The 19757-nt window shown below is 34.8% G+C and overlaps 1 protein-coding gene across 1 annotated transcript; it reads left to right on the forward strand.

The window, feature by feature from the left end:
- The first annotated feature begins 8317 nt into the window (after nucleotides 1–8317).
- On the forward strand, nucleotides 8318–12805 carry LOC107463659 (pyruvate kinase isozyme A, chloroplastic). Its single transcript, XM_016082499.3, is given in 7 exon segments — nucleotides 8318–8746; nucleotides 8749–8927; nucleotides 9496–9586; nucleotides 9713–9906; nucleotides 10491–10612; nucleotides 10867–11345; nucleotides 11754–12805. Coding segments are annotated over 7 exon segments (1632 nt in total). The 5' UTR covers nucleotides 8318–8481; the 3' UTR covers nucleotides 12056–12805.
- The last annotated feature ends 6952 nt before the right edge of the window (nucleotides 12806–19757 follow it).

Genomic DNA, 19757 nt, shown 5'->3' on the forward strand with positions numbered 1-19757 from the left:
TTCTAATAAATTTTCTTGTTTTTCTATAATATATCAATATAAAAATATTATTTATACCTAAAAACCAGCTACCAAAATTAGGAATTGTATCAGCCACCTAACAAACTATTCACGCTCCAAAACAAAACGCGTTACTTACCCATCCCTTTTCATCGATGAAAAACTCAGCTCACTCCATCGTGTTTTTTGTGGTTACATTTCTGGTTGCATTTCTCAACACTTTTTTCTTACTTGTAGTAGTGCTTGAGCGTTGGTTCCTTGACAGCGTTTATGGCTACTCCACAGCTGCCATACGCGTTCTTTTGGCAAAGGAGATGATGATACAAAGTGGTTATTACAGTTTCGTCTTAGAACTTCAAAGTGAGAGAGGGTTTTCCATTTCAGTAAAAATAAGATCGCAGAACTCAAGGCAAAAATCAACGCAGAAATTAAAGCGAAAGCAAAAACAAAACACCTTCGCTGCAAGCGCTTTTGACTCGCCTGTAGATATTTATGTTCGGGGCAGGGTCTTGATGAGCCTAAAGAATAAGTGAATTACAGGCTGGTTATATAGCTGACACGAGGAGAATGAAGAGTCTGACATTAGCGAAAAATCATTTTGGGAAAAAACTATTTTGGAAATTTGGTGTAGGTTGGAACAGTGACCATGAAGGTTCATGAGCTTTCGGGAGGGCTTGGAAAGGATGTGTTGAAGATGAATAAGGTGGTCGATTTCCACACCGAGGAGAAGATGAAGAGCCATTCTAGGGGTTGGATGAAGAAAAAAAGTCATCGTTAAAAAAAAAAAAACACAATAATACAAGCTCAATCAAATTTCATCTTTTATATCACTAACATTCTTTTATTCATCTTTCTGAATGTCTCTTTTTTTTTTCGCCCATAGACCGTCAAAAACCAATCAAAGGATAAGAATTTTGGAATAGTGCTTTTCAATGCTTTGTTTAGAATCTATAAAGGAGAGGTAAATATTAAATTGCTACTCAACAAATTCTAGCGCTATTAAAATTGTATTTGATTTTTGTTCTTGACAAAATAATTTTTGAAAGATTTTAAAATTTGACAAATACATCCAAACGTGAAAATAAGATATCACATTGAACGAAAAATATTGATCTGGTGGTATTTCTGGCAAGAAGGAGAGCTTGCAGCTACGAAAATGGCATTTTCGCATTTTGTTCTCTCTCAATCTCGCATCCCACCTCTCATTAGTCTTTCTCTCTTCTTCTTTAAGAAGAGAAGGACGAGAGAGAAACACAGAAGAGAAGAAGAAAAAAGAGAAAAGCGGAAGAAGAGGGCACTGCCGAAGAGAGGATTGCTGCTTGCTGTTACCGTCATTGTTGCTATTGCACGAAAACGAAGCCCGAAAAGGAGAGAAGGAAGCTAAGAGGGCACGGGCATGACGGAGAAGAGGAAGGAGAGAGATATCCCGTCGTTGCCGTCATGCACTATCATTGCCTCTGGAGCCAGTTGGAGCTGCCGCTTTCGACGCAACGAATAGAACGTGACACTACAAGAAAAATGATGAGTACAGTCAGATTTAGAGTCGCAGAGTTGCGACGGATTTACCAGTGGTAACGACATCGAATTCGTAAGGTTAAATAATCACTGGCGAATTTATGTTTCTGACGGTAAATTCACTGATAATAATTGGAGGGAAACAAACAAATTGGTGCGTCCATTAGGGTAGGATTTACCATCAGATTTTTCGATGGTAAACTCATTAAATGAAACGCTGTATTTTGATGACCCGCAATGGTTTAACATCAGATTTTTCCAATGGTAATTGTGTCATAAAATTAAAGCGCAAACTCTCTTCTCCCACATTTGAATTTGTCTTTCTATCTCTCTAACCCTCTCGCCTCCCACTCTCTCTCTACCCCTCTCGTCGTCATCTTGCCACCTTCGTGCTGCTCGCCGTCGTCTTTCTTGCCTTCTCTGTCTTGCTGTTGACTACTATCCAGTGTCGTCGTGACTATCTTCTTTTCCTCCTCATAACCTCGCAATGTGGCTCTCTTGCTCGCCCTTGCCTGCCTCATTCCAAGTCACAGAATCAAAACAGAGCTACTCTAATTCCAACGAGTTCAGGTGTAGCAGCGGCTGGTCACTCCCATCGCATCCCTTTCTCGTGAATTCTTGTTCTATTTCTTCGACTCAGGTTCGCATATCACCTTTTCTTCTCTGTTTTAGTTAATTTAGGATTAGTTATATGTTGATTCTAGTGCTAATTTGATTTAGTTAGAATTATTTGCTGCTGTTAGTTGAGTTTAGGTTAAAATTAGGATTTTCTGATTAGAATTAGTATTATTTTATAGGTAGTTAAACATGTTGTTAAGATCTTCTTGAGTTTGAATTTCAATTTGTTTGAATTGATTGACTGATACTTTGCTGAGTCACTGCGAAATGCTGCTGATTTTTCATGTCTTTGGTGTTGAATTTTGAATTGGTATTGCAAAAAATGTTTGTTAGTGCTATTTTGTGTTGTTTATGCTTTTGCATGCCAAGTGTTTGACAATATGTCTCCAAGAACTTTTGATAAAATTTTTGGCTTAATCTTTGAAAACTAATGTTTATTTGCTGCTGTTAGTTGAGTTTAGATCAGAATTAGGATTTTTTTATTAGAATTAGTGTTAGTTTATACATAGTTAAATATGCTGTTAAGAGCATCTTGAGTTTGAATTTCAATTTGCATGTTTGGATGACTGACTAATACTTTGTTGAGTCACTGCGAAATGCTGCTAATTTTTCATGTCATTGGTACTAAATTTTGAATTGGTGTTGCAAAGAATGTTTGTTAGTGCTATTTTGTGTTGTTTATATTTTTGCATGCCAAGTATTCAACAATATGGCTCAAAGAGCTGTTAATGAAACTTTTGGCTCAATCTTTGAAAAATAATGCTTGTTTGTACATGATTCTTGCCATTATGCATTGATGATTGAATATTCAATAAGTTTAACGTGGTTTATTTTGATTAAGCATTTTGAATGATGTTGTGAATATGTTTAGCACATTTTTAATTGATACGCTCTTTGCAGGCATGACGACAAGTAGTGGTGTTGCGGATCAAGATTGTGGTCATGGTCGAGGTAGGGGAGGGTTTCTGCTGGTACCCATGGGAATTTTGGATCATCTCCCTCTACTCCAACTACCCCAGTGATGTCACAGGTTGTTGATGCATCAGACCAGTCGTTCATCATGATCTCTAACTCCAACTACGTCCCAGCGTCTATGGCGATGCCGTCGCCTCCATCTGCTTAGCAGTCCAATGTTTCGGCGACAGACACCGCGGCCCCGAAATCCTCTCACGGAAGTGAGCTAGTTGATGCCCCTCCACCACCTTCCATCGTACAATTGATGATTTGGCCTGATGATGGAACAGTGTAAGAACTACTTTAAGTCTTTTATATGCTGAAAGTGTCTGATTATTGATTCTAGTTTAGTGGATTTAAAGTTGTAGGTTTGAACTGGTGAAAGTGTTTGATATATCGTGATTAGTGATTCTTGATAGTTGATTCTAGTTTAGTGAATTTAATGGATTTATGGATGTTGCTTCTTGATTATTGCCTGTTGTTCATTGATTGTTGACATTTGGTGATGTTTAAGTTAATTGTTGATGGATAGAGTTTATGGTGTATTACGCTTAATATGATATATTTTGATTAACTAACTTTAAAGTTACTTTTGTGCAGTTGAACTTTATATGGGATAAGGAGCACGATCTCATTTTCAGGAAGATATACGACCATCGTATGGGTAGGCGACTGCACAGATGCTAGAGGATGTACGTGAGTGGCGCAACCACCTAACTTCCTGGCTTTGCCTGGAAATCAAGAAGGCTTTGTACGTTCACTGGGAGACCAATGAGAGGTTCAGTCATCAGTGTCTCACAAACAGAGCTAACAGGACATCGGTTAGGTCATCTAAGTATATCGGCGGCTCAGCGACCTTCATGAAGACTAAGGTCAGGTTGGTATGTAACTTCTCTAATTTTGATATTAACTTAGTTATATTCTTTGACATATTATTAGTAGGCATCCTAATAACATGTTTCAGTGCAACATGTGTAGTCGAAGTTGTTGGATTGTGATGCAATATTGGTGGAGACCTTCAAAGTACAACCACACGTTGAAGGAGAACAAAGAAAGATTTGCTGATCAGCGGTCACAAGATCATTATTTGAGTAAAAATCTGATCTTGTAATATAAAATTAGAGAATAACTGTAAGCCTATCGTCCTAATCATAATAACATGTGTTACACAAAAGTCTTACATGCAAAGACTAGAGGTCGCGTCTCAGTAATCTCAGCAAAGCGGGGAGGACGCCAATGACTTTGCTGCTTCAATTGTCGATCCCGATCAGTTTGGCGTGAGACCGCCTCAACACTGTACAAGAGCCGCGTATACAGGTTATGGTCGTTCTTTATCAGCAGTCTCCGCACCTCCAAGTTGAGGCCATTGTCCACCTCTGCCACTATTCGAGTCGTCAATCCCGAGGAAGGCATTGATTTAAGGCTACAGGTGTAGGAGCTCACTCGCAACCTTCACAAACAGGCTCAGGAGCTAACCAAGACTCAAGAGAGGTATCAGAAGATCTTTACACGCATGATGGCCACGGATGACCTCAGGCTGGAGTGGAGGGAACAACTGGAGCAACTTCAGCGGATGGAGGCTCAGATAGAGGTGTCCCAGGTTCAGATGCGCATACCGCTGGCATCAGCGGTGCTGCTAACAGTGTTATTGATTGTTGGTGGGACACAGATATCACCACTACCTCAGCAGGGCCATGGGAACGACAACTAGAATTCTTATTATAGCTATAAAAAAACTTTTTGGTTCACTTAGAAAAGAAGGATCATTAGAAATATCTAAAAATTGATTTTCAATATCAAAATATACAGGATACTATTGTTGACAAAGAAAAGGTTGGTCTATTTTTTTTTTTATTTACGCCTCTTATTTTTTCTTTTTCTTTTTTTGAAGAGGGGAGATGGTTGATTCAAGAAAGGATTATATACTTTAGGTAAGTTTTTTGTTTGAGTTTCTTCATTACATAATCTAATTCGTTATGACAATGACTACCGAAATTTTTAATAATTAGGGTTTTGTTTTAAAATTTCATTGTATTTATTTTATTTATTTAACTTTTAATTTATTTGAATATTTAAGGACGCTTAATAATGACGATGACGATTTGATCTATGAAAGCTTAGTTGGATAATGATAAAGTAATATAACAGTAATAGTGGTGTCATTCTTCTGCACAAAAAATGAAAATAAAGCATACAAATTAGTGGAATAAAAAATTTAAAATTATCATAATGTTCTATTGTGTGTAATTATTTAGTGACATTATGAATCAAATGGAAGAACTTTATAATTTTGTATAAAGTTAAAGTCAAAAAAGAATGAGTGATAATTTTTTAATTTTAAAAATCTTGTAAAATAGAGCACGAGAATTATATAGTTTTTAGAATATATAATAAATTTATCGTTTTAGTTTGATATCACCTAAATAGATGAGTTCTTGTTGATCATAGTTTGAGCATATAATTTTGTTAAATTTTTGGGAAAGAACATTGTTCATTTTGACTTTAAGAGAGTTTGGATAATAACTTTATGTGACAATAATATAGAGAAAGATAGAGATATTGAACTATGCATGTGTAGTGTATATAAACATTTGATTCCGGAAAATATTAAAAAATCTATAAACTTTTAATATCGAAATAAATTCTATAATTTCTCAATAAAAAAGTAATGTGAAAAAGGTAAAAGTAGCGATTTGTCTTGACATTAATCAAGTTATATATCACATTATTGAATTAAATATGATATTAAAAATTGATATAATAAATCTGTACAGCATATATAAAATAATATATCATATGAAACTAAAAGAGTTTAAAGTAAAAAAAATATACTTTAAAGTTGATCATTATAGAACAGAAGTAATTGTAGAAAAGTATACCTTCAAGTGAATAATAATATAATTTAGTGATAAGAGTTATTCGATGAAGACAATTTTGTGAGGGATACTTTTTCACTTGAGAACAATTTTTTTAGTATGGATATAACATTTGATTGTATCCGTTGATAAAATTTATTGTATGATCCGAGGATATAATGATCAATTGTCTTGAGAATTTTTTTTATCCACAACAACTTATTGATAAATTTCTCGCTCAAAATAATTAGTTATTAAATATTTACAGTTTATAATGAAAGTCATATGACATGAATAAGATAAATTGAGAAAATAAATATTTATAAAATCACAACATATATTGAATGAATAATATATATTGTAAAAGTAAAAGAATTTAAAGTAAACAAATATACCTTGAAAGTTGATAATTGTAGAGAAAAAAACGACATATAAATGTCAATATGTCATACATGTCAAATATGAATTACTTAATTTTATTTGTTAATATTATAACTTTATTTCGTTGAATCTGCATTAACTTATTAATAAAACAATAAAATAATTAGTCATTTAATAATATAATAAATTTTGTTTAGCTATGAAGTATATTCTTTATGCAAAAATAGCAAATTTTCATGTTTATAACTATTTTTTGTTTAACTTTTTGTATTAAACAAATCGTAACATAAAATCTAATAGCATAAAATGAATAGTATAATACTTATATATGATTGATTTTTGATGGAATCCAATTTTGAGATTTGAACTCATCATTACAGTCATTTAATTGTATAAATGAAATCATTAAGCAATAAAAATATAATACATGATGAAATAAAAATTCAATTGACATAATTGTTATATGTCATTAACTCATTATTGTAAATGGATGGCTTTGTATCCTAATACAAAATGTCTCTTTCTCATTTAAAAAAAAAATAACAGTACAATAATCAATGATCTTTAGTAATAAAAATAGAAAACGATGAGTATTGTCTTACAAAAATATAGATAAAAATAGAGAAAGAGAAAAAAAAGTATACTATTTGTAAGAATTATTCAAAGTATAGAACATATATTGGAGTTTGAATATAACTAATAAATTAGTAAAAATTAATTACACAAAATAGAAATACAAAAGTATGTGTGAATAAAATATATAATTTTACTTGTGTAAAGTAGAGAACTTTTAAAAAGTTAGCAAAATTGATAGGCGCATTTGTACTCGAATTGATTGAAAATTGAATTTCTTTTTTTCTTATATTGATTGAAAGTCGAATTTGTTTTTAGATTGGTTAAAAGTCGAGTTTGTTCTCGAATTGGTTGAAAGCCGAGTTTTTTTTATCGGATTGATTAAAAGTCAAATTTGTTTTCGGATTGGTTAAAAGCTGAGTTTATTTTCGGATTGGTTGAAAGTCGAGTTTGTTCTCGAATTGGTTGAAAGCCGCATTTGTTCTCGAATTGATTCATTGATTGATTATGACATGTGAAATATTATGATATGTAAAAGTGAAGTAATTCGAATGTATAAAGTATATACTTTATAAAAATTTACTCGTCCTCATAGATGGTGCCAATTGTTCTTGTGTGGATGAATTTTCGAGGTATAACTCGTCTCTTGTGCTATTATAATACCCCTTTTCTTTAATGGAGTAAGAATCAGACGTCAAAGAACACAGTAGGTGGGTACCTATAAAAGATACTCCGACACAGTCAGCTTTAATGGAGTAAGAATCAGACGTCAAAGAACACAGTAGGTGGGTACCTATAAAAGACACTCCGACACAGTCAGTAAGTGTTTAAAAGGCATACGAATTTATCATGTAATATTTTATGAGATATAGAAATTAATACCTTTATAGGCACAGAGTTGATAAATAGAGTTAATGTTATGAACTAATTATTTTAGTGCGATTGTGGTAATAGTAAGTCTACATTAGTTTTTCAATCACGTCTCACTAATAAAAAATGCTTCCGAGACTAAATTGAGTTGTGGAATATAATTTCAAAGAACGAATTTTTTAAATAAATAAAATAAATATTTTATTTATTAAGATATGTAATTTATAGTAATTTTATAAAAATGTATCTTATTTTTTGTCTTGTTTATAACATAAATGAAATAAGATTACATATATTTCGTTTATACTATAAACGAGATAAAACACAAAACAGTGTGATCGTATCACATTTATACACGTGTTGTATTATTTTATTTATACTATAAATAAGATAAGAGATAAGGTACAATTTTATAAAATTGCTATAAATGACCTATTTTGATAAATAAAATATTTATTTTATTTATTTAAAAAAAAAATCCATTCAAAGAACATGTTAGATAACTAGACTACTTCAAAACTCGAATATAAGTATATAACTTCTACCAAATTTAGGACCGAGTGACAAAGCCCTTCTCTAATTCTCTTTCTCAATTCTTATTCACTTGACAAGTTGACATTCATTTGCAACCAACTCGGAGAGCGGGGAGGGCGACAACTTCAAAGCTCAACAGTTCCTTCTTCTCAATCTTTCCCAAATCTCTCTTCAACGCAGCATGGCACAGTCTCTGCAACTCTTCACCGCCCCAAATGGCTCCTTTTCCTCCGTCACCCACTCCGGCAATACCCATGCGCACCTTCCAAGTTCCAAGCTTTCCTTCTCCACACCTCCCAATTCCTTCGCCCTCTCCCTCCGGCCCTCCACCTCATCACTCCCGCGCCGTCACGTCTCAACTGCGGATTGGAGCCCCACCTCCATTGAGGTGGACGCCGTCACCGAGGCCGAGCTCAGGGAGAACGGCTTCCGCAGCACGCGCCGCACCGGATGAACGTGGCGCGGATCAACATGTGCCACGGAACGAGGGAGTGGCACAGGGAGGTGATCCAGCGTGTGAGGCGCCTCAACGACGACAAGGGCTTCGCCGTCGCCATCATGATGGATACCGAAGGCAGCGAGATCCACATGGGTGATCTCGGTGGTGCTTCCTCTGCCAAAGCTGAGGTACCCGTCTCAGCTATCTTACTGGTGGTGCTCGTTTGGGGCCAAAATGAATGTATACTGCATCAAATCTTAATTGTCATACATATTCTGTTCTTTTTTTTTTTTCGTTATTCAAATTACACGGAACCAGCTTTTCTGAACTATAAGCTTTGCGCCAGTTACTTGTTTTTTTCCTGCCACATTCACAATACTCATCCTTCCACATGCCATTCAGTGTTTGAGCCTCGATTTTGCATCTGGCTTAGAGGTAGAACAGTTCGTTTTGTGAATTGTGATGATTCATTTCTCCTACGAGATGCCTGTTAAAAATGCTGCCCTATTTTCCATAGGATATTACTAGTAGTATTACAAAACTGATTGCTTCGAGACCTATGTTATGACCCATATACTATCTGGAAAATTGTAGTGTAATGTTTGGTATCTTGAATTTGAAAAAGCTTTGACAATATAAACATGAACATCGGCCTTAGTATTATATGCAAAATGCTGCTAGACATAATAATTTGTTTACCATAAGGAGTTAACATGCTCAGGATTTTGGCCATTTTTATTGAATACTCTACTGTAGGATGGCGAGATCTGGACCTTCAGCGTTAGAGCCTTTGATTCTACTCTTCCAGAGCACACTGTCAACGTAAATTATGAGGGTTTTGCTGAAGGTTAATATTTCTCCACAGCCTGGATGAAACATCTATTTTTACTATGATTCATTATGTTCCTGGTTATATTTGTTAAATCTTGATGATGTTATTGAGTACTTTGAACTGAAATTTAATGTTGCACAGATGTCAAAGTTGGGGATGAACTTCTAGTGGATGGAGGTATGGTGAGGTTTGAGGTGATTGGAAAGATAGGGCCAGATGTCAAATGCCTTTGTACTGATCCTGGGTTGTTGCTCCCAAGAGCCAATCTAACATTCTGGAGGAATGGGAGTCTAGTGCGAGAAAGGAATTCCATGCTTCCTACAATTTCTTCTAAGGTTGTCAATTTATTTAACTTTTTCTTCTTTAGCCTCGTATGCTTGCCGTAGGTTAGGCTTCCTACATTAGTCATTACACCCTTTGGGTGCGCTCTTCTTTACGCTGCTAATTTGTACCAGGGTGCCGTGTTACTCTTTCCATGTTTTCATGTTTACTTTTCATGTGCGGATAGTATAGTGTAGTCTATATGGAGTATAAACTCTATTTTTGTGATGAAATATTTGCTGCCATGTCTAAGCATAGTAAGCAAATCTTTTCAAATTATCTTGTTGGGATATAGAAACCCGTTGCATATAACACATATAATTCACCGAAACAAAATAAAATGGGATAAAAACTTGACAGGATACTTGTCATGATAGTTTGTGCAGTGGTCCCTTGCTTTAACATTGCTGTTACAGTGTTACCTTTATGGACAGTTGAACAAAATAACAACCCTATTGTATTTTTTATGCCTTAACCATTCATGTTGAGACTCAAGATTGTAAACATATGGTGCTACCTTTTCTGTTCAGAAAATTGTCCATCCTATGTGAATAAATTTTTCATTTTTGTGATTCTCAACCTGATTTTCCATATACAGGATTGGTTAGATATCGATTTTGGTATTGCTGAGGGAGTTGATTTCATTGCTATTTCTTTTGTCAAGTCTGCTGAAGTCATTCACCATCTTAGAAGCTATATTGCTGCACGGTCCCCCAATAGGTATGTACTAGGAATACCATCTTATAATCTGTAGCATCACAATTACTTCACCGTTGACAAGCACCGTCCTTCACATATATATTCAATGCACCTTTATGTGTGTTACAACTTACAACACTTGTCTTTCCATTGGCTCGCTTGTTTTATTTTCTGAGGATTTTTTCCCTTTCATTCTTTCTGGTTTGTATTTTATTTTCTGCCGATTTCACTTCAATTTTGCCGTATGCTGATATTACTATAATGTGATGATACAGTGATGTTGCTCTAATTGCAAAGATAGAAAGTATTGACTCATTGAAGAACTTGGAGGAGATCATTCAAGCATCAGATGCAGCAATGGTGGCAAGAGGAGACTTGGGTGCTCAGATCCCTTTAGAACAGGTTCCATCTGCGCAACAGAGGATTGTTGAACTCTGCAGGCAGCTGAATAAACCTGTCATTGTTGCCTCTCAACTACTTGAGTCCATGATTGAATACCCAACTCCTACAAGAGCTGAAGTAGCCGATGTTTCTGAAGCAGTAAAGCAAGGAGCTGATGCTTTGATGCTTTCAGGTGAGTCAGCCATGGGCCAATACCCTGAGAAGGCACTGGCTGTTCTAAGGAGTGTTAGTTTGAGAATTGAAAGATGGTGGAGGGAACAAAAATACCATGAAACTATTGAACATCCATCAATCGGGACTTCTTTTTCAGAAAATATATCTGAAGAAATTTGCAATTCAGCTGCAAAGATGGGTAAGTGGTTATCATATGTTGACTCTGCTTCCTCTATGTGATTTTTCTTATTTTTGTTTGTAATTTATTTTCAAATAACAAATATTGACTTTCTGCTTGCTTTGTTTTATTTCCCCATTTTGTTTGTACATTTTCTATAATTCTATTGTTTAAACAGTTATTATTTCTTTTATATTTTGGGACATGCCTTAAAGACTAACATATTTTGATTTGAATTCTAGCATCAGCAAGTTAAAAATCACGTTGATAGGCTGCTGGAGAGTAGCTATGATAAATGCTTTAAAAAAAAAAACAATAATATGAATGGAGAAGAAAATATGCAGAAAGTCTATTATTTGTTTGCTTTACTCTTAGCATTATTTGATGAGGGGTTTCCAGAAAAATAGCTATCAATTTTTTACTGTGCAGCTAATAATTTGGAGGTGGACGCACTTTTTGTGTACACAAAGACAGGATGCATGGCATCCCTGTTATCGAGATGCCGCCCGGACTGCCCAATATTCGCTTTCACAACCACACCATCTGTGCGTAGGCGTCTAAACCTCCAATGGGGCCTAATTCCGTTTCGTCTGAGCTTCTCAGATGATATGGAGAGCAATCTCAATAAAACCTTTTCACTTCTTAAGGCCAGAAATTTGATCAAATCAGGGGATCTTGTGATAGCTGTCTCAGACATGTTTCAGTCAATACAAGTAATGAATGTTCCTTGAGGACATGTTTCTGTTCTTCTGCAAAGACAAGAGGTAGCTCTAGATTATACATTTTATCACCATTGGTTTAGTTTTGGATGCTACTAGATTAGTGTTTTCTCCTCCCCATTGTTTTTTTCATTGTCTTTCTCTTTCATTTGCGTCTGTCTTGTTGCAACTGCAACTGAATTTATATTCTTCTGCCTCAAGCCCCTATATCTGATGTCATTTTGGGGGTTACGAAAAATACCTACGCGAGGCACTAGCAATTTTGTTGCCTTTCTGGTAGCTTTTGTATTTTGTTAATTGTTATACCGTGTTGTATTATTAGCTTTCAACTTCCATACCCGGTTGTAAAAATGTGAAGACGAACTTATCATAATATAACGTATTGAGGTATGGATTTGGCAAATTTCCATCGTGATTGCTTTCTTCTCTTCTTGATTTCGTCTTAAAGGAAAGAACGTGAAGCATACCTGCCAATCAGAACATCATCCTCCTATTTGTCGAATCAAGGGAGCGAAATAAAATTAAGCCATTTACCATTCCATTATGAAGGAGGAAGCTGCTCAAGCAACAGTTAGGCCAAGTCAGCAAGGTACTTAGCATGAGTTTGTTTTTGTGTCAGCTCATTAGAGTTGTTAGGATGTTAGTTTCATCACGTGTTTATTAAGAGATGCTAGAGCCTTCATGTACTACTATGTTTAACGTGTATCCGAGCTTAAACAATGTAATGCAATCGTCATTCTTACACTACTATACTCTCGCTAATTCTCAGCTAGTCTGCTTTCTGTCCTACAAGCACATAGTTATTTTAATTTACCAAACATAAAGATAAGAAGTTTGTGCTTTTGACCCAAGCCTGAATCGGATATATTCTAACTATTAAAATTGGATGAATCTAATTTAATTTCAAAAGCTAACTCAAGGGGTGATAAAACCCTTGAGACTTGTAATAAACATGGGCAAAACTATTAATTACATTATGTTTCTCAAACTGTTGAAGGTATTTAACTAAAGTCTAAAATATCACCTTTTCTTAGCTTGAACTTAATTCACGTAAATACTTCATAAACACAATAACTTATTTATTTGAGTTGACATACACTTCACAAAGGAAAAGTATAGGTAACCAATAATATTTTTGAACAATGTGTAAACAATGTGAATTAATAGGGTTAAAAGAGTAAATTTAATTAGTAGCATTAAATTAAAGTGTAGTGTATTTTCATTTGATTGGTGGTTGTTCACGTTGTTCAAAATAGTCATTGTTTCCCCTTCACAAAATATATAAGCATACTTTGCAAAATAATAATAAAACAACAACAACAACAACCACCATATGTATTGTATAATCAATATATACTAAACGTAACAACTAGAACACAACCAACTAATCATCGTTTGTCCTATCTCCCTAAGTTCCTCTGGTGATGGCGGTCTCGGTGCCTCGGGGGATATTCAATGTATGATTTCTGTAACATTACGAAAAGAAAATATAATCTACAAGACACACAAAGTCAGATCCAATAGTCCATAATTTTTACAACATTGCATTCGTCCTCACAATTCACAATTAAAACAAATGAAGAATTCAATGCTATCCTGCAGAGAAAATTATCAATGATCTGTCGAACAGAAAGTATTGGCGACTACAACCTCAACGAGTGACACTGCTTTGTCTTTAATCGTGCATTGAAAATTGAAATATAAATGAAATGCTAAATATGATTTGAATTCTCATCTTCAAAGTTCAAGCATTCTTGAAAGCAAAGTAATCCTAACCCACCCTTATAGTTTACTCTAACCTGACAAAAAAGCATAGTGCCACTGTAAATGCGATAAAATAATCAAAGAAAGTATCCAGTTATGCCGATCATGCAAGTACAGTTCTCTCTCTGATTTAAATGGGGACAGTGACATACACCACAAACTTGGCAATCTCGAGAATCCCCCTCGGAAGTGCCCAGCAATGACATTGTTGCAGAAATTCTACTAGAAAATTGGCAAAAAACAGAATGGTGAAACCTGGGCCTGCTGTTGTAAGGCAAGAGACTTCAAATAATCAGATATAACAAAATTATAGCATCAGTTGATGCCTTTATCCTTTGTTTGAATATGATTAGCAACAAGACTATTTAAAATAAAATTCGAGCTGATATATAGTGCAGCTAAAGTTACGAAGAGCTATTAAATAAGAACGCCAGCCAGATCAGTAGAATAAAAACATGAAAAAGCCAAGCACCTTAGTTGTACATACATTTATTATTCTCTGCGACTAGGGAGCAGATAATTTAGACGAAATAACTTAAGGCCTCTATTGTCTAAGGGATCAGATCACGAGTCACAACACCATTGAAACACATAATTTGGGATCAAGATCCTCTAAAATAAAAAAGTTGGCAAAGTAAGAAAGCTAAAAGTGGATCACTTTTAAATTAAGATAATGGGACATAAATTATAGAAGTTACAAAATTAATGGTGATGATTCCTTTTACTTTACCATTTTACCAACTTTTGATATCTAAATTCCATAATTTGCATCTCAATTCATCCTACACAACACGAATAGAGCAGCGCTCTTTCTCTCGGTCCCTCTCAGTTGCTAAATGGATGTAGCACGCACATGTATATCTGTATATGGCAGCTAATTCAGATTTAAGAATAAAAATCCGACCAACAAGTAGCGGAAGCTGACCTGCTGAGGGCGGTGGATGGAATCTGCAGACTGCAATCAAGGCAAAACAATAAACAAGAGGCCCTTGCAAGTGACACGTACGTCTTCATTCAACACTGACACTAGACAGTAGACACTATTAGTATTGTGGGCATTTGCTTTTGGATCTTGTGAAGGTATCAGAAACCTCTCAGGAACGAAGAAGGAAGAAGAAGTTGAGAGAGAAAGGAAGAAAACAGAGGATTCTAGAAGAGGGTTTTCATTATTGAAATTGAAAGAGTGCCTGAAAATCAATTCACTTACACAAACTTCATGTCATATATAGCAATTCTAATAGCTAATGAGAAACCAGTTAACTTCTAACAGAATAACTACTTTGCCAGCTCAGCTAATTAGCATAAGCATAACTATCATTTATCCCTAACATCCCCCCTCAAACTGAGGAGGGTTGCGAAACCAGCCTCAATTTGGTCCTGAAACGAACAAAGGCATCATGGGATAAGGGCTTTGTAAGTACATCGGCAATTTGATCAAAGGAAGGAATGTGCACAACATGAGCTTGCTGTTGAACAACCTTGTTTCGGACAAAGTGGAGATCAATCTTAAAGTGTTTCGACCTGCTATAAAGAATGGGATTCTGACTCATCAGCACAGTACTTTGATTATCACAAAATAAGGTGGGAGATGGATCTTGAGGAAAATGCATTTCAAAAAGGAGCTTTTGTAACCACATTGTATTGGTCATGACATCAGCCAACGCTCTGAATTTCGCTTCGGTACTGGACCTGGACATTGAAACCTGCTTCCTACTAGACCAGCTGATGAGATTAGACCCCAAAAACACACAGTACCCAGTGGTGGATTTGCGGTCAACTGGATTTGCTGCCCAGTCAGAGTCGCTGAATGCTAAAATTCGGAAGTCTTCACTCTTGTTGAACTCAAGTCCCATATCTGATGTGCCTGCCAGGTAGCGCAAAATGCGCTTCACAGCCTTCCAGTGCTGTTCGAGAGGAGTGTGGAGAAACTGGGAGACCTCATTCACTGCAAAGGCAATGTCCGGCCTTGTGATGGTGGCATATTGCAGTCCCCCTACAATAGACCTGTATAGTGAAGGCTCATCAAAAACAGCTCCAGATGTAGTCAACTTGAGATTACTTATCATAGGAGTGGGTATTGCTTTAGCACTCACCATATCTACCCGCTTGAGCAAGTCCCTGATATACTTAGTTTGCTTGAGCACTAGGGAACCCGTGACCGTTCTCTCAGCTTCAATACCAAGAGAGAAACTCATTTCTCCCAAGTCCTTGAGAGTAAACACCTTATTCAGATTCACTATTAGTCTGTCTATTTCATTCGAAGCAGATCCAGTGACAAGAATGTCATCGACATATGCCAAGAGGTAAATGGTGGAGAGAGGGCTATGTTTAACAAGCAGACAAGGGTTGGAAGTGGTGCTGGTGAACCCAAACTGTTCCAAAGTGGTCTTCAATTTTAAAAATCAGGCACGCAGAGCTTGTTTCAGGCCATACAACGCCTTCTCAAGCTTACACACAAGGTTGGAACCAAGGCTGTAGCCTTCAGGCTGTAACATATATACATTCTCAGACAAATCGCCATTGAGAAAGGCGTTGTTGAAGTCAAACTGACGTCCTCTTCCACTGCCTTGACAACGCCACTGCTAGAACTGCACGCACTGTAGCGGGTTTGGCAACTGGACTAAAATCCTCGCCATAGTCAAGACCTTCCCTTTGATGGAACCCTTTCGCCACCAGCCGCACTTTATACACTACAACAAAAACGTCATTTAGCGGCGGTTCCTGGAGTCGTTTAGCGGCGGTTTTGAACCGCCGCAAAACATTTCGCGGCGGTTTTATGAAACGCCGGAAGATAGGGCGCGGCAAAACGGATAGCGGCGGTTTTAGTCAACCGCTGGATTAACCACCGCAAAATGCAATTTGGATTTGGCGGTGGTTAATAACCGCCGCTAAATGTCGAACAGGAAGAAAACATACTCGAACCTGGAACCTGGAAGAAGAAAAAGCTTTAACAATGTCATGTTACCACCAAGCCAAATGACTCTTCGATGTATATAGCGCTAATAATTATATAGATGATTGATTGGTTTTCATATAAAAATATTTTTATTCTATTTAGTATTTAATTTTGATAAAACATTAATTAATTTTGAATTTAGTTATTATTAATTCTTATATCTAAGAATACAAGTTAAGATTGTTATTAAAAAAATTTTAAATTTTTTATTTTATTAAATGCTCAACAAATCATTAAAATAAAAAATTTAAAATTTAAAATTATAATTTTGGTAAAATTATAAAGTTTTGAATTTTTAATGACTTGTGGAAAATATTTTTAATTATTAATTTTTCGCCAGGTCAATATAATGTTGGAGAGAAATTTTGATTTTTTATTATAAGAGTTACGTTGATTCCCTTAATTTAATGATTTGGGTCGTAGGTTTACATGTTTATCTACTCTTAGAGTTTCCTGATTTATGTTTAGTAAGGCATAAATTTCAAAGAAGAGTAATTTTAATATATGCTCGTTACAACTTTATTTTAACTTTATAAAATCAGCCTATGAGTATATTTTCTTATTTTATATTTATGTTTGAATGCAAATTTAAATGACAATAAAGTAAACGAGGAAATCTTATTGGTAAATTCATTCACATGAGTTAACATATATAACTTATTTAATTTGTGAAATTTTTTACGTAAAATAGATCTAAAAAAAGTGTTACGAAATTAAGTAACAATGATTAAACCATATGTATGTAGGCTAAAATAGTAGTCTTAAATTAACTAGATTATATCCAGATGGTTGTTATTAAAGGAAGGGTGCCACTTAGATAAAGACGCTTAAAACATCTTTTTTTAAAGGTGTTTTTAAGTAATTAAAATTCAATACATATAATTGATTAAACTATGTTATTTTTATCAAAATTATTTTTAAGTAATTAGAATTTAAGATTTTTAAAATTAAAAAATATATATAATAAAAATATGTCGTTAAAAAAAGACATTTTAAACATCTTTATCGGAGTGTCTCCCTTAAAGGAAACCAATGAAATATGTCGTTATACGCATTTTGCGGCGGTTGGAATAAAACCGCCGCAAAATATAACATGATGAGTCACTTGACGTTACAGATAGCGGCGGTTCGCTGAAAAACCGCCGCTAAATACAATCTTGATTGAAGCATCGCCGCTAATCGCTGCGATCTGCGCCGCAATATGTCATTTGGCGGCGGTTCAAGAAAAACCGCCGCTAAATACAATCCTGATTGCAGCCTCATTTCTAACCGCCGTGATATGCGCCGCAATATGTCATTTGGCGGCGGTTTTGTAAAACCGCCACAAAATTTTCGCCGCTATCTGCCGAATTTGTTGTAGTGATAGTCCTATATGAAGAATAAGCAATCTCCAGAAAAGAAGGTAGTTAAAGTGATTAATCCCGAAAAAATAGATATGATGGAACTATATGAGATGATTGTGCAATGATTTGTTGAAGTTGTTAGTTAGGGAGGAAATTTAGATCAAGACAGAGCACAGAGTTCTTCAAGTTCGTCCGACGATAAGGAATCGGAAGTTGATAGCACGTACAACAAAGTTTCAGAGGATCTTGTCAAGTGTTTGTGTAGCATATTTTTGAGAATTGGCCCATTCAGTGACCAAATAAGTGAAAGAAAAGGAAGAGTTTTGTGATCCTTATTGCCCATTCATTTGAAGAATTATATAGTTAGGAATTTGGATTAGGTTAAGTTATATTAGAAATGATACTTTAAAAATTTTGAATTAATTTTTAGAATTTAAATTATTTTACTAATTGAAATTTATCTTTTATGATTATAATATTAATTTTGTTTTTTTTTTTTGGAATAAATTTGTAAGAACAAATCAAAAGAAGTTGTATCTATATTTTAAATTGATATTTTAATACAAATTTAGATGATTTTTTATTTGTTTGAGTCAAGATAAATTTAAGAAAAATACTTTCATTTTAACTTTTTTGCACATAGCAAAATTATTTTGTTGTTTCACGAAAAATGGCATATTAGCGAACGAAAGAAGTAATACTGAAATCACTAAAATATAGTCCTGATTAAAAAGGGGAGGGGAGGGAGGGGAAGGATTGGGCCTTGATTCCTTGAACGAGGGTATTGTTTTCTCCTTTTCAATTTTTTTTATTTGAAAATTTATTTCTATTATTTATATACTAAAAATTATTAGATTTGTAAATAATATATTATAGTTCCGTAATAATAGTATTGAAAAAAATGTTGTTTGTTTATATTAAAATATGTTGGCAATGTTTTTGGAATAAATAAAGAATTTATCTGCTTATAATTGATATTCGTATATAAGAATGAATGTATTCTTTTTAGCCTGTCACGATCATATACATGCATATATTACTAAATAAAGCATAAGAACAAAAATAAAAGATAGTGAATATTTTGAAGGATAGGTCAAGTAGGAGCGGCTGCCGGACTTATGTAGTCCGTGAGCTTTGGCCAGCGGCTGGATAATTTATCTCTCTATATGTTAGTTTGTCATCTGTAAATAATTTACTAGAAGGGTCCAAGACCAGGGGTATCTAGCTATATATAATTTTGAATAAATACTTACCTGCTCATATATATCCATTAATGTACGATATAATTATATTAGGTGATGATGAAGGAGAAATCACATTCACAGTCCAGCAGCAGCACAAGTTGGATTGTGCTCAACTCTAAGGGTCACTGTTCCATCGTCGATATGGACAAGCATCGCATCATGAATCTAGCTCAGATTCATTATCGTGATTTTCGGATTCTAGACCCCCTACTTTCATACCCATCAGCAATTCTTGGTCGAGAAAAGGCTATTCTGCTTAACTTGGAGGTAATACATCAAGATATTAGGTGATTAATTAGATTTTCACTTTCAACACGAGATTATATACAAAAATTTATTTTCATATTAAAATTAATCACTAAAATTAATTATAAATTTTTTTTATATTTATGTATAAATATATATAG

This window comes from Arachis duranensis, chromosome 2 (assembly GCF_000817695.3).
Source record: "Arachis duranensis cultivar V14167 chromosome 2, aradu.V14167.gnm2.J7QH, whole genome shotgun sequence".
In the NCBI taxonomy this organism is placed as follows: Eukaryota; Viridiplantae; Streptophyta; class Magnoliopsida; order Fabales; family Fabaceae; genus Arachis; species Arachis duranensis.